The following is a 16,632-nucleotide window of genomic DNA, read 5'->3' as shown; positions in this document are numbered from 1 at the left end:
GGGTCTCCGGCGCTGTGAGGCAGCAGTGCTAACCACTGTGCCACCGTGCCGCCCACAATGATTGGCACAATGGATACAATGGACTGAAAGGCCTCTTTTTCTGCTGTGAAGGTTTTGTGACTGGACATACCTCTGGGGCAAGTGGGACTTCTCAACCTCATTAAACTTCACCCCAATCCAAACAGATAGGATCTTAAGCGAAACCAAGTCATACTTACCCAAACCTCTGTGTTCATTAACCTAAAGTAACTCCTCCTTCCCCAGTTCTTTAAAGTTCACTCCTTCACATAAATCACTTCATTCTATTGTGCCTCATCTTTGCAACTTCCTCAAGGCACACAATTGTCCAATAACAATGAATTCTTCCCCACCTGGTCTCTTACACATCCACCAGACCCAGCTCCTCATCACTGGCGACCATCTGTTCAGCCTTGTACAGTTAAACCTCTGACATTGCTTTTTTTTTAAAATAAAAGGCATTAAAAACTAGCCTACATATGTTAAAAAGTGACATGACAAGGCCAATAGAAAAAGATACAGATAGTCACTGGATTGATAACGGATTAGGTTCCTGCATCTATTCACAAGTCGATTCATACACAAGTCAGAAAACTGTGCAAGACAACATAAAGCAGCCGTTTGTAAGTAGAGCAAACATTCATGTCAAATATTTAAAATTACACCCTCTACGGGATCATGTTCACAATTCAGACAGTTGGAAATACAGGACCCCCTGTACAGGAGAAAAGATATACTTTATAAAAGCTGGTGGAATTATTATACAATGTGCTGGTTAGTCCACAAAGGAATTTAAAAGGGTCCATTTTGAGAAAATTCCATTATAGAAAGGAGGCATTAGCCATAGAGAAAGCCTAATAATATTTCAGATTGAGTCTGGATTGCCCAAAACTGTACAGTTAATTCCTAAAATTAAGAGGTTACAGGATACTCTGCTCATCCAGGGAATGGATGAATAACCACGCTTTCCTCCAGTAGAGGAATCTAGAAAGAGTGAATAACTTCAGCATTCATATCAAGTTAATGCTCATGTACCAGGATTTCTGAGAGCACTCCTATAGGCAGATCTTTGTCTAATACCTTCAAAGCATCATGGGAAGAGCAGAATGGTCTTATTTAAAATATGAGTGAAAACACACATGTAAGAGATGTGATTGTCTAGTGCAGAACTCAAGAGGGTGCTATTGTTAAACTCATAGGTTGTGCTTTCAAACATGTAGATTAAAAGGTAGCAGAATCCACATCCATAAATGAAAGGCATACAAATAACACAATAGCTGATGCCACTGAACCCAAGAAGGACCTGTACCAAATCTGAATTTGTAACATTATGTTTTAAAGTTGCGTAATCTTTCTCAACATTTATTTAAAACCACTGATCTTGAAAGTCATGAAGCAAGGCAAATTGAGACATTCATAATGTTAATTATTTGAGAAGGAAGGATATTTAATAAAAGGGGAAGAAAATAGCATCAACAAGATTGTAGTAGTAATGCTAATAAAGGTGAAGATCAGTGAGGCAAAGGGTGTACTATTGATTCAGGTACTTTGGTCTCCTTGCACCTAACTTGGTTTTGAAAAGTCATCCTGAGATGGTACACAGCTGTAAAGTGAACTTGAAGTGTTAAAATAAGGTGATAATGGAGAATCAGAGGCCTACATTAGATGTTAGCTAAGCTAAGTGATGGTGCATGTGGAAGAATAAGGGATCAAGTCCCACTAAAGGCATTAAGCATTTCGGGCTGCATATAAACGTAGATTAAGAATGTACAGAGGTGCCATCTTTGGAACAAGACATTAATCTTGGTGCCTCCTCTCTATTTCATCAAGCAAAGATCTAAAAATTAACATAAGACCTCCACAAGTGTTATGGCTAAGATTATTCCTTCAAACAGTTCCATGAAGCAAAGTATGATTTGTTTCACATCTCAATGCTGTTTGAGAAAACCTGCTTGTACAATTGCCTGAATAACAATGATTATACTTGAAGCAATAACTCTATGGAAAACCTTGGGATGTTAATGGACATTTTTCTTCCAAGAAGCAAATCAGACAAAGCAGTAAGGAAATGGAAGGGACAGCAATTAGTTAAGACGCCTTACACAGAGGAATGGAGATTTTAGGGATGGGGAAGCAGAGATAACAATATTGAATTATGTTACAAACATAAAAGGGCAAAGTAATGTACAGACTTAAACAAAAGGAAGACAATTGTGAATTTAAGTTGCTGGGGAAGCAGGTGAACACTTTGAGCTTCAGACTTTTAAAAAATGAAAGACACAGTGCATAGGATTACGGGTTTGGTTGCAACGAACCTTTTTCTAGGATCAAAGGCATTGAAAATAGTGGTTCAGCATCAACAATTTCAAGATGTCACAGCAAATGAAATGATAAGGCCAGGTAGTTGGGAAAAACACAGGCAGAGTTTCTTCCAAAATCTAAATGTGAAGCAACTGCAAACTTGAATTTTCTCCAACATGCAGAAGATAGTGAAGTAAGTGTATTTTCCTTGGTCTAGGAGCAATGAATACTGAAGTTGGTGTTCAAAAAGAATTCTCTTTTTACCAAATCAAGGAATTGACCAAAAGATATTCTAAGTAAAATGCTTTACTTTTACAGTGAAAAAAAAGCAGTAACTTACCTAATCTCATCTGTGTCTGGAACTTTGGTGTATGGCAAGATGGCTCGAACTCTCCTTCTATCCTCAACAGGCTATAATTTTGGATAGGAGAAACAATTCTTAATTTTAACAAATAAAAGTATCAAAGTAGAAACTAAATATTTTGCTTAAAAATGTAGGTTTTCAAATGAAGCATTTTATGACTGGTCTCAAGGTAATAATACCTTTGTGAAGAACTAATCTTTACAAACTTTCAACTAGATGGAATTGTTGAAAATTTGACCCAGTCAACTGAGACAAGGTCCTGCTTAGGGAACAAAGCCACCTCAAGTCAGAACCGAGAGATATGAAATGTTGGAACCAATATTTATAAGAGATTCTAATTTAAGCAGATTAGTGGAATTCCAACTCTCTTCCTCCCTGAGAAACTGACCCTATTCCTCCAGAAATCAGCAAACTGACAAAAAAAGTATTACATTGAATTCCATCTATCACACTTTTGCCCATTCACCCAGTCTATTAACTTGCAATTTTATGCTATCATTTATACTGTCTACAATGCTGCCTAACTTTGTGTTATCAGAAAATTTGGATATATGATTTTCTATGCTATTATCTAAGTACTTTTTTAAAAAGTGAATAATTGAGTCACTAACAAGATCCTTGTCGGACACCACTAGTGGCATTCATCAAGTTATGTACCTACACCCATCATCCTTACTTTGTTACCTGCCATTGAACCAATTTCCCAGCCATATCAGTAATGTGCCAGTAATTTCACATAGTTCCATCAACAGCCTGACACACAGGGTTTTAATCAAATGCCTTCTGAAAGTCCAAATAAACAACATTCCCTTGTCCACTACAGGAGTCACCTCTTCAAAAAATTCAATGATGTTTGTCAGACAAGATCTACCAGCCAAGAATCCATGCAGATTTTCTCTGATTATCTAAAAATTGTCAAGATGTTCAGTTTCCTACCTTGGTTATAGACTCCAACAATTTCCCAGCATAGATGTTATCACAAAAAAAAGATTGTCTGGCCATTACTATTAAAGTCTTGTATTTAGGAGCTTGCTGAGGATACATGGACCATCACTTTACTACATTACAATAGTAATTCCACTTCATACAAAACTGCATTGGTTGTAAAGTGCTTCAGAGACATCCAGTGAATATGAAAACAGCTATATAAATGAAAGTTCTGTCTCTCTTTTCCAATGGTAGCCTTCACAATTCCCTACAGCAATTAAAAGAAAATACATCGATTCTTCCCACCAAATCTCACTGACCTCATACAATGTCTGATTTTACTTCTAAATTGTGGATTTTAATCAAGAAATTTGTTTTAAATAAATTAAAAACAGGTTTTCTGCTCAAAGCTTTATGTAATAATCACTGTCACTTGGTAATTGCATTAGAATGTTTCTCTTTCTTGGTGACATTAAAGTGAGAATTGTCTTGCAGTAATAAGTAATCACATTTGATATGTCAACACCTCATATTCTAAATTACACCAATGCTATTTGACACCAATTTTCCAATTCTCTAACATTCAACTCTAATCCCCATAAATTTCACATGGTACTTATTTGCTTCCTAAAAATATCTTGTTTTCTAAGAAGCCTATTGTTTAACACAATCAATAAGATTACATGATCCCAAAAATGGTGTATAATGCATATTTCAGATCAGAAAAAAAACAGAAAATGTTAAAAATATTGGTACAGCCTTTCATCATTATGTTATAAGATGTAAATCCATATGGGACCCCATAATGCTCCCAATACACGAATGCACTTACCACACTCCAAAGCCAGATGAGTTAGTTGAACTCTTTCATAGTGCCCTTTGATAATTCACTAAATGTTCTGGTAGACAAGCAATGCAAGGACAGAGTTGTGTTTATGCAAGGTTCAAAACTAATGGGTTAAATTTTGCTCAAGATGCCAATAATTCACTGAACTAAACAGATTTTCTGTGGATTTTGCACTAGAACTTACTATGATACCCATGCATGGAATGGGGGTCCTGTGTGAATAGAACAATAAACCATATTTGCTTAACAATCTTTCAATTTGATTGGTTAATGAAGAGAGAACAGTTTCAACTTGGAAGTACAAATTATAAGATTAATTTAATAAATAATGTACAAAGAATAAATTAAAAGAAAAAATATGGTTTGAAGAGAAGAAAAATGTTTTAAACAAAATTTTTAATCTCCAGCAATAAATATAATCTGAAAGAATGAGCCTTCACACATGTAAAAGTTTAGTTTTAGTGCCAAAGAAGTTGTTTCATTGTATTTAAGACTTAATGCACTTCCAAAAATTAACCTACACTGACAAGACAAAACTACTTCTGCTGAACCTTGCATCCATCTATCACACAAGTACAGAAACTTCAAACATTTCAATTACATTACCATACCAATTCTCCTCAGTAAGATATCATGACCATATAGCACCATTTCACCGGACAAACTAGAAATGGTTAATTATTTCTGCATTCGTTGGACGTTGTCAGATTTACATTTTTAACAAAAAAAACTGTTAGCTTCACCCTTATCTGGGCATCAAAATCCAACTTATTATAATAACGAAAAGGTCAAGAACGAAAAACTGTACCTGCACATTCACTGCATGACTTAATACACAATAATGATGTCTTGGCAGCATATAGCTAATTTTCATGCTGCAAACGTTCGGAACCTATTATACAAAATCCCCTCTATCTCACATCCGTTTTTGCACCTGGGTTGAAAAGTTAAAATGGACAATAAAGAAAAAGAAAGAATGAAGGTAGAAGGGACAAAGAGCAAGAGCAAAAATTAAAAGAAAGCTGAAGTGGGGTTCAAAAATGATAAATTAATAAAATAACTTGTAGAGCAACATCTAATAAGACACAGAATAAGGAGGGAAGAAAACACAAGTGAGTGCATGAGTAGACCACAAAAAACGATCCGATGGACCTCTTCATATATAAAGCTTTTCATTTATAAATCAAAATTTCTGTTTTACATTGGTCCACAAACTCTTCTCAATTATGAACTAACGCATTTACCTCTGGGGGTGCGACTGGAAACAGAAGCTTCTCTCCTTTTAATAAACAGGACACATGGCTGTAGTAACCTATCAAATCTGAGAGCGAAGAAAATCGTCGTCCACCAATGTAATAATCACCGCACATTGCAATTATCCTAGAATGAGTATTAAGATCACAAAGTTATAAAATTAATTTGATTCACAATTGCCACAGACGTATGTCATTAATTTTCCCAATGGAAAATGATGTTGAGGCAATAATTTGACATATATAGAAACTCAGTCGCAAAACAGGTTGAGTTGCCTTCAATAAAATTATTAGATTTTCTGCCAGAAGTAGTTAAAAAGAAATTGAAGGATTAGACAATGCCGTTTGTCAAGCAAGCTGGATTCTCACTCTTCAAGCCAAAATAAGCTTTCACATCTAGACTTTGCCACCAAGAAAAACAAAAGGACTAACAGCAAAATGCAACACTCTCAAATTGCTACAGCAGCCCAAAAAATCTGAAACTTCATATTACAGATATCAATATGAAAAGCACCTAAATGCACATTTTAATGATATACAATTAACTTAAAGTAATAAAGCTCATTTTTAAAAATGTTCCTAACCTAAAAAGAGCCAAGACCAATGCATGTCAATTAACACAGCAGAAATAAGACTGTGACTGGTTCACATCCCAAAGAAATGTTAATAAAAGAGCAGAAATACTTTTGTAGATGGGAGATTAATTGTAAAGACTTTTCCTTTATATTTTTCTTTACTGTTGATTGTTGATTGAAATAGAAAAATAATAATTTTAGTAGTCACAGGTGAGGTGCTGGAAGACTTGAGGTTGGCTAACGTGATGTCACTATTTAAGAAAGGTGGTAAGGACAAGCCAGGAAACTATAGACCAGTGAGCCTGACGTCGGTGGTGGGCAGGTTGTTGGAGGGAATCCTGAGGGACAGGATTTACCTATATTTGGAAAGGCAAGCTCTCATTAGGGATACTCAACATGGCTTTGTGCGTGGGAAATCATGTCTCACAAACTTGATTAAGTTTCTGGAAGAAGCAACAAAGAGAATTAATGAGAGCAGAGCAGTAGATGTGATCTATATGGACTTAAGTAAGGCGTTCGACAAGGTTCCCCATGGAGACTGATTAGCAAGGTTAAATTTCATGGAATACAGGGAGAACTAGCCATTGATACAGAACTGGCACAAAAGGTAGAAGACAAAAGATGATGGTGGAGGGTTGTTTTTCAGTCTGGAGACGTGTGGCCTGTGGTGTTTCACAAGAATCGGTGCTGGGTCCACTACTTTTCGTCATTTATATAAATGATTTGAATGTGAGCATAACAGATATAGTTAGTAAGTTTGTAGACCACACCAAAATTGGAGGTGTAGTCGGCAGTGAAGAACGTTACCTCAGATTTCAACGGAATATTGATTAGATGGGCCAATGGGCTGAGGAGTGGCAGATGGAGTTTAATTTAGATAAATGCGAGGTGCTGCATTTTGGGAAAGCAAATCTTAGCAGGACTTATACTCTTAATGGTAAGATCCGAGGGAGTGTTGCTGAATAAAGTGACCTTGGAGTGCAGGTTCATAGCTCCTTGAAAGTAGAGTCGCAGGTAGATAGGATAGTGAAGGCGGCGTTTGGTATGCTTTCCTTTATTGGTCAGAATATTGAGTACAGGAGTTGGGAGGTCATGTTGCGGCTGAACAGGACATTGGTTAGGCCACTGTTGGAATATTGCATGCAATTCTGGTCTCCTTCCTATCAAGACGATGTTGTGAAACATGAAAGGGTTCTGAAAAGATTTAAACGGATGTTGCCAGGGTTGGAAGATTTGAGCTATAGGGAGAGGTTGAATAGGCTGGGGCTGTTTTCCCTGGAGTGTTGGAGGCTGAGGGGTGACCTTATTGAGGTTTATAAAATCATGAGGGCATAGATAGGATAAATAGACAAGGTCTTTTCCCTCAGGATGGGGAGTCCAGAACTAGAGGGCATAGGTTTAGGGTGAGGAGGAAAGATATTAAAAAAAAATCTAAGGGCAACCTTTTCAGGTACGTGTATGGAATGAGGTGCCAGAGGAAGTGGTGGAGGCTAGTACAATTGCAATATTTAAAAATCATCTGGATGGGTATATGAATAGGAAGGGTTCGGAGGGATATGGGCAGTGTGCTGGCAGGTGGGACGAGATTGGGTTGGGATATCTGGTCGGCATGGATGAGTTGGACCAAAGGGTTTGTTTCCATGCTGTACATCTCTATGACGCGAAAGCCAACGTTTGTTGAGGTAGCTTAACCTTTCAAATAATGTAAACTGGCACTCACTGTAACTGCTGTTTATACAATTGCTGGTTCAAGCTCTATTAAAAAAAAATGTTTGTAGACAAGCTGGAGCCAAGAGCTGTGTACAAATGGAGATTCAGCAGGCAATAAGTAGCTGATTGATAACTGGTCATTAGTCCATAGTCCAATGACAAAGACCTTCTGCCTGTCAACAACAATGTGATTGGCTTCCATATAACTGAACAGTTTGGGGCGGTGAACAAGATGGGGAGAAGCCATCAGATCGCCTCAAGAACAGGTGCTGTCTCTGTTCTCAGCAGTAAAAAAAATTAGAACATTAATATATTTCCTGTTGCTGTAAGCTGTGGCTTTTACTTAAGAAGTCACAGTCCTTTAATAAGTGTGAACCAGTCACCCTGTGCCTCCTGCAAAGAAGTGATAACATCCGTAGAAGGAAATCTAAAAGCAGTACTGTGAGAAGCCCAAGAATCATCTCAGCAAATCCTGCTAACAAGGACGACTGCTTTTCCAGTCTTTCCCTCAGACCATAACATCCATTTTTTTTCCTGCTTCTGTCTACACGCATGTATGGAGTTGGAACTTAAAGGGGGGCTGGAGCTTTAACTCGTAGAGTTATATACCAACGGTTCATAATTTCTTGCCTCTAGCTGGAGTCTTTTTTTAATACAAGAAATGATAATTCTTGTTTATTACAGAAACCTGCTCCATGCTTTCTGTCCATCTGGGTCTGAAAATTAAGTCAGTCAGGAATTCTGTGAGATTTTAAAAATATTTAACTTTTGGGATGACTCTCGGAACAGCAAGTCTTGATTACTAGCACATTATTTTTATATACTTCAGTGAGATAATCAGATTTTCAGTTCTATAGGTAAGTTTATTTGGTGGAAGATTGAAGGAGATCCACGAAACAGATCTGCAACCTCAACAGTTGGAAATTACTCTTGCAAATGAAGTAAGTATCCTATTCAATGTTTTTCTACAAGATATTATTTTGTGTTTCAATACTCTTTTAGGTGCCACATCAACATGTTTGATTAAAGTCTAACAAGTACTAAATTCTTTACAATCTACAATATCCATGAAAATTAAGGGCCAATTCGAAATAATTTCAAATAATCAATGTTCTTGACATAAGTCTTAATAAAAACTCATCAAATAAATCCTTGACTTTGAAAGCAGATATAAGCAAGTCCAAATGACTTGTAAAAAAAGTTCCCAAATTAGTTAGAACTCAGCAGTGTGACCAACGCTACACTGCATTTTCATTAAGATTGGTGAACTAGCATCAGTTTTAAAAACATATCTACTCTATTAAAAAACAGGAGCTAAGTTACATATAATTGTAATTTTCAAGGAAACAGACACAATATGTTCATATAGCCCCATCCCACTTTCCATCTAATCCCTCCACAAACCCCAACATTAATTGCAGATATAAAAATGTTAAACATATCACCTGAAATGATTGACCAAGCCTGTTTTACTTAGAAACGAAAGCACAAATGAACCTGGTCTTCGATCACTTTCCCTGATGAGATAGCTTCCTGATCGGCCTGCCTGACAAAGCCGCTCTTCAGCGATTGTACGATCCAGCTTTCCATGATACCACCTGAAACAGTTAAATGAATAAATGCTCTTAGACTGCACCACAAACTGCAGACAATATGATTAACGTAGTAGCTCTAGACAGGCATTAGTTGAAGACACCTTTTCTTAATAATCAATTTGAAGGAATCTATAGTCAGGAAATCACTACAAATATTTGCATATTTTGACAGATGTTTTTCAGTACAGATTTTAACCACCAATTTCTTTTTGTCCAACAATGATTCTTTCTATAAGTTTATCATCAAACTCAGATGCCACTAAAATATCACACCAGACAAGAATAATTAATATTACATATATTCATCATTGTAGAAAATCTGGCAATTTTACATACGCATCTTTCAGGATTAAACTAATTAATTCTTTGAGAGGAATAAATCTCCAGCATAAAAAATGATGCAACATGAAAAGTGGAGCTATTGAAGATATGTCATAGTAAACTATCTCAACTTGGAACGTGAAAGTATGGATAATGAATATGGAAGCCAAACTTCTAATACCCTTCATTCTCAAAATTCCATATCTGAAAGTACACAAAAATAATATACAAGTTGGTAAACAATAAAATTTAACATGAGATGTTAGAATGGGTAAAAATAAGCTCTGAATACAATATTGATGACAGTAATGCAGGAGCTCGGTGGAGGGGTGGAGAATACTGATTACACTATCCACCTACCACTGGTGCATGTTGTTAATAATTTAGATTTTGTTTTAAATTGCAGAAGTTGATTAAATTTGTACGTCGTGACAAATCAAATGTGATAATGGAATCAAAGGCTTAAAATTATAGAATGACCTCAAGCAAGATATATGGGTGAGTAGAAATGAAACAATGACCAATTAAACTAATACAAACTAGTGTAAGGTACTACACAATGGAAGGAAATGGATATGATGCTGAAACGTCCTCGCATGAAGTTGAAATAGGTCTAGTAAGTGTTGACAGACTCAACTTGCCAAGTAAGTCCCAGCAGAATATACCAGCTTTTAGCACAGAGTCAGAACTAAAGCCAGAGGGAGTAATAATTCTGCCACGGTCTTTCCCCAACTCATTTCTATAATTCGTTATAGCTTCACTCCAACTCATCCCATCCGATGCCATCCTCTTAACCAATCCCCTTTAACAGTTGTTCTTTCAACACTATTCTCAAAATTTTCTTACTAAACTCTTTGCTACTTCTTTTTATCCATTAGCCCACACAAAATACACTGCTATCTAAGCTTTAAGTCACCCCTCACATTTCTATTTCTTGTTTTGTCTCTGTAATGTGCCTTGGAAGGACTTTGTGCATCAGACAGATGTTATATAAATAGGGAATTGCTATTTAGCGAATTATATCTTATTTGTATCAAAGGCTAAAATAAATCATGCTACACTTGGAAAGAGTCTCAATGATGTCCCATTAGCTTAAAATATGTACTAATTTTATTTGAAAGGTCTCCTGGCCAGTTTCCCATCCTCCTAAGAATGCAAAACAGTAGGCAATAGACATTTAGCTCCTTCAGCCTTCAGAGTAGGATTATGGTTGGCTTCTAACTCAACTCCACATTCTTACTCAGTTCCTATCTTGCCATCTTTCCATTCCCAAAATTCCATTTATGTGCAAGAATAAACTACTTGGCCTCTCAAGCCTCCTCTGTAATTTGATAAGATTGTGACTGATGTAATCAAATTATATTACTGCCTACCCCCATCAAGAATCTACCTACCTCTCCGTTAAAACCTCTCTTCTTCAAAAGCAGAAGCAACAGCATTTGAAAGACTCATGACCTCAAGAAAAAAATTCTCCTTATTGATATCTTAAATCATGATCACTGGTTCCAAATTCTCCCAGAAAAGGAAACCTGCTTTCCAATCCATTCATTCAAGATGTTTTCAGAATCTTATGTTTCAATAAAGTTACCTCTGACTGCAAGTTCCAGTAAATGCAAGCATCACCTGTCCAACCTTTCTTCATCAAAATACCTGCCCATTCCAGATATTAGGCGAGAGTGAGTACTGCAGATGCTGGAGATTAGAGTCAAGAGTGTGGTGCTGGAAAAGCACAGCAAGTTTTGGGCTTCCTCCATCGCCACTCCCTTACCACCCGACGCCTGGAGGAAGACCGCCTCATCTTCCGCCTCGGGACCTTCCAACCCCATGGCATCAATGTGGATTTCACCAGTTTCCTCATTTCCCCTCCCTCCACCTTACCCCATTCCAACCTTCCAGCTCAGCACTGTCTTCATGACCTGTCCCAACTGTTCATCTTCCTTCCTACCTATCCGCTCCACCCTCCCCTCCGACCTATCATCTTTACCCCCACCTCCAATCACCTATTGCAATCTCAGCTACCTTCCTCATAGCCCATGCCCCTCCCATTTATCTCTCCATCTCAGAAGTTCCCAGCCTCATTCCTGATGAAGGAACATCGGTTTTCCTGCTCCTTGGATGCTGCCTGACCTGCTGTGCTTTTCCAGCACCACACTATCAACAATCTCAGATCAACAAATTTAGCAATCATTCCTTCCATCCTTTCATCCAAGTCATTTATACAAAGTGCAAAACGTTACGGTCCTAACATTAATGCTTGTTATATCTTGCAAATCAAAAAATGACCCACTTATGCTTGCTTTGTTTCTGCTTAATTCGCCAATACTCTAACAATGCCAACAGGTTATATCTTACATCACAAGTTTGGTATAGTACATGCTCAAATATCTTCTGGTAATCAGAGTACAATACAGCCACTAGTTTTCTGTTATTCATAGCATACAAGTCTTAAAGTTAAGTTAGACATGATTTCCTTTCCACAAACCATACAGACTCAGGCTGACTAACTTGAACATTTTGAAGTACAGTTGGTTCTGATATAACACAATATTTCCATTCTCACGTAATAGTTGTACCATTTAAACCAGTGGGGCCAGAATCACGTTATAGCCAACACAGGTAAGGAAAGTTTGCATTCTCTGAGTAAAAGTCTAAATTCTTCAATCGTGTTAAAGCCAATTTGATGTTGAAGAAATATACTTTATAGCAGTACAAATTGTACCCCCTATAATTTTTTGTTTTAATAATAGCCTTTTCTCCCATATCAGATGTTAAGCTAACTGCCCTTGCAGTTCCTGCTTTCAGTCTCCCTTTTTGAATAAAAGGAGTTGTTTCCCTATTTCCAAACTAATGGAACCTTTCCTGAAACTCTGGAATTTTAGAAAATTAAAACCAGCGCATCAACTAAAGCCACTTCTTTTAAGACTCTAAGTTGAAGTTCATCAAGAATTGTCAGCCTGCAGTTCCAACAATTTGCTCAGTACCACTTACCTAGTGACTGTAAATTTCTTTAGTTCCTCTCCCCCTTCCACTTCTTGATTGACAGCTCTTTCTTGTATCCTCAGTGAAGACTGATGCACAGATCTTGTTCTGTTCATTTGCCATCCCTTATTTTCCTTTACTAACTTCCCAAACTAAATTTTCAACAGGATCATTTGCCTTCCCACTTGCATGTTGTAACAGTTAGTTTACTTTACAGTACCTCTGAGGAAGTTTATCAAATCCACTTTGGTTTGATTTAGACAGCTTGCGTCACACACATGCAAATTTGTAACTACATACAATGAATTTCTAAACTGCAAGTACGTAAAGAATCATGGTACAGTCTTTTCCATCCTTACGATGGATTGTTTAAATTTTGCTTAAACACCTCGAAATTACAATCTAATCAAAGAACAGTTTCAGATGAAATATCTTATACAAAGTTGTATGATCAGCATCTAAAGATTTTACAGCAAATAAAAAGGACAGAGTCCAATGAATGAAATAGGATAAAGTTCCTCCTCTGTTCCAGAAATATACCTCCACATCACCACAAACATAATGCATTGCAACCAATATAGTTTTACTAAAGGCAGAGGCTTTTGAGTGACAGGCGAAAGATCTAAGAACTCAATGGATAGATTCAGGGGACCTGGGAATACAGTAAAATGAAGAACACCAGTTCTGAAGAAGGGACACTGGATTCAAAATGTTAACTCTTGATTACAGAGGAACCTCGATTATCCAAAGGACACAGGCAGGCAGTATTTCATTCGGTTAATCAAATTGATGATAATCGAATGTCGGATAAAATAGTTTAGCCGAGCATCGAGATTTTGTGATCTTGCTGGATAATTCGATATTGGGATAATCAAATGCCGAATAATTGAGGTTCCTCTGTAATTTCCACAGGTGTTGCCAGACCTGCAACTTCTGATTTCCAGCATTCATAGTTCTTTCGATTGTTTTGCTTAGTGTTAAAACCTAGATATAGTTTGAACATTAATTTACTGAACAAATTTTAAGACTGAATTTATAAAAGGTCTCTAAAATCACTTAAGGTTCAATAGTACCATTAAGTTAGAAGTGGCTATTTTTACATGAACATCTATGTTTCTAGGCATAGAGCAATATGCATAATAAAAACAACAGCATCGCTTCCAAAACATCATACAATGCTTTCCACTCAACTTTCTTCGCTATGGAATTCCAATTTTTATCAAAAATCAGACAGGCTATCAAATTTAAAGACACTATGCAGACAAAATCATGAAATCCATTTTTATGAACGTTACCGCAAAATACAACTTTTCAAAATGTGATTTAAACAAGATTCACTGCAGCAAGTGCTGACATTTCCATTCAAGCTCCCCCAAACACTAAAAGCAAAAAAAAATCAATAATCTATAATTCATGTTTTGGTTGCAGTTTTATACGAAGATCATCATTTAAGTTCACAAAATTTAAGCAATGCATATGCCCAAATTAGTCCTATAGGAAAACAAATCAAGCCAAGATTAACAGTATTGCTAAAATAAATGTGAAAGTTATAATATGCCACAGATATACTCTAAAAAACCATTAGCTAAAGTGGAAATCATGCATAATATTCAATTGCAAACTACACGATTATATACACTAGAAATATATAACCATCGAGGTAAAGCTATTTTGAATCATGGTAAGAGAGAGAGAGGAACATCTAATTTAGCACAAATGATACAGAAACATAAAAATACTTATTAATCTATTTTATCAGAGAAGTATTCAACCATTGTGAAGTATTTTTATTGCAGTTATTATAGATGAGAAATTCTCACAACAAAGTATAACTTCTAATGAAAACAGGAATACTCCATTGCATTGTACATTTCTTTACATCCTTACAAAATTTCAAAATATTATCTTAATCAAAAGTAACTGACATCTTTGTTACCTGCCTCATCTGTGCACTGTACTAACTGCACTACAACTAAGCATGGAATTTGTCATTGTTACAAGGTGGCGAACTCAATCATGCAGCAGTTTGCAGGTTGGTAAATCAGCTTTATTAAAGCATCTCTGAAAGCATAATGTCAGAATTTATCATAATCAAAATGCAACAGAAATATACAAATTTTTAAAAAATTCTTAATGTCCGAGCACTGGCAAACAATATTAATTTCAATTGGTTTACTGAAAATTTTAATCCGAATAATTCATACAAAAACCTGAATCTCTGCCAAAAATAATAAGCAGTGCCTTCTTTTCATCTGAGATATTAATGCACAACGATTTATATTGTGGAGACTGAGCATACGTTCAATGTCCAATGTTCCAGGGTACATCAGTGTGTGATACTAATTAAGTACTTTTACTCTGTCACTTGATTATGAGAAACCATTCACTAGCTTTGTGGCAAAATGTATTGGATTATTTTCGTTTTGGAAAAATTGAAAAAAAAAGTAAGACACTGGTCTAAAATAGGAAATTGTTGCGACTTTAAGGCAAAATGCATTAAGCTGTCAAGAGACCATGTAAGCAATTGGGAACAGGCTGGAGTTAGAGGGGCAAATGGAATAGAGCATATATGTGAACAAAGATTTGCACATGCAGGAAGACAGAACAGAAGCAGGCAAACTACTTCAGTTCTCATTTTGAATTTTTTTTTGAATTTTGAAAGTAGTGGTGAACGATTTAAGTAGTGCAAGCAGGGATAACATAATGGGTAGTGATAAAATTAATTACACTAATTGGATGACCAACATCAATACAGAAATTGACCATTTCCAACACTGCAATAGTGGTATAAGAATATGGCAGAAGTGGGTACTGCAGATACTGAAATTAGAGTCAAGATTAGAATGGTGCTGCAAAAGCATACCAGGTCAGGCTGCATCAAAAGAGCAGGAAAAATTGACATTTCGTTCAAAAGCCCTTCATCAGGAATCTATTAGTAAAATATGTATAATTTATTTCTACTATTATATCTAACATGTATATCTATTAAAATATTTTAAAATATTTGAATTTGTTAAGTGTGTACAAAACAATTTTCTGATTCAGTACGTGGAAGTACCTACTACAGAAGGTGCAAAACTTGACTTATTCTTGGGAAATAAGGCAGGCCAGGTGACTGAGGTGTCAGTGGGGGAGCACTTTGGGGCCAGTGACCATAATTCTGTTAGATTTAAAATAATGATGGAAAAGGACAGACCAGATCTAAAAGTTGAAATTCTAAATTGGAGAAAGGCCAATTTTGATGGTATTAGGCAAGAACTTTTAAAAGCTGATTAGGGGCAGATGTTCGCAGGTAAAGGGACAGCTGGAAAATGGGAAGCCTTCAGAAATGAGATAACGAGAATCCAGAGAAAGTATATTCCTGTAAGGGTGAAAGGAAAGGTTGGTAGGTATAGGGAATGCTGGATGACTGAAGAAATTGAGGGTTTAAGAAAAAGTAGGAAGCATATGTAAGGTATAGGAGAAAGTGAGGACTGCAGATGCTGGAGATCAGAGCTGAAAATGTGTTGCTGGAAAAGCGCAGCAGGTCAGGCAGCATCCAAGGAGCAAGAGAATCTACATTTCGGGCCTGAAGAAGGGCTCATGCCTGAAACGTCGATTCTCCTGCTCCTTGGATGCTGCCTGACCTGCTGCGCTTTTCCAGCAACACATTTTCAGCTATGTAAGGTATAGGCAGGATACAAGCTGAAAATGTGTTGCTGGAAAAGCGCAGCAGGTCAGGCAGCATCCAAGGAGCAGGAGA

The 16,632-nt window shown here is 36.7% G+C and overlaps 1 protein-coding gene across 2 annotated transcripts in view; it reads right to left on the bottom strand.

Moving 5' to 3' along the window:
- rasa1a (RAS p21 protein activator (GTPase activating protein) 1a) overlaps positions 1-16,632 on the bottom strand; it is a 191,986-nt gene that overhangs the window by 131,563 nt on the left and 43,791 nt on the right. For both annotated transcript variants that reach the window (XM_043708652.1, XM_043708645.1), the window contains exons 2-4: positions 9,441-9,593; positions 5,702-5,837; positions 2,660-2,730 (exon numbers count right to left, since the gene is read on the bottom strand). In XM_043708652.1, the coding sequence (XP_043564587.1) occupies positions 2,660-2,730; positions 5,702-5,837; positions 9,441-9,593 (360 nt within the window). The remainder of the gene's footprint in view (positions 1-2,659; positions 2,731-5,701; positions 5,838-9,440; positions 9,594-16,632) is intronic.

This window comes from Chiloscyllium plagiosum, chromosome 2 (genome assembly GCF_004010195.1).
Source record: "Chiloscyllium plagiosum isolate BGI_BamShark_2017 chromosome 2, ASM401019v2, whole genome shotgun sequence".
Classification (NCBI taxonomy): Eukaryota; Metazoa; Chordata; class Chondrichthyes; order Orectolobiformes; family Hemiscylliidae; genus Chiloscyllium; species Chiloscyllium plagiosum.
Note: the sequence above shows the minus strand (reverse complement) of the source record. Positions and strands in the feature narration are given on the sequence as shown.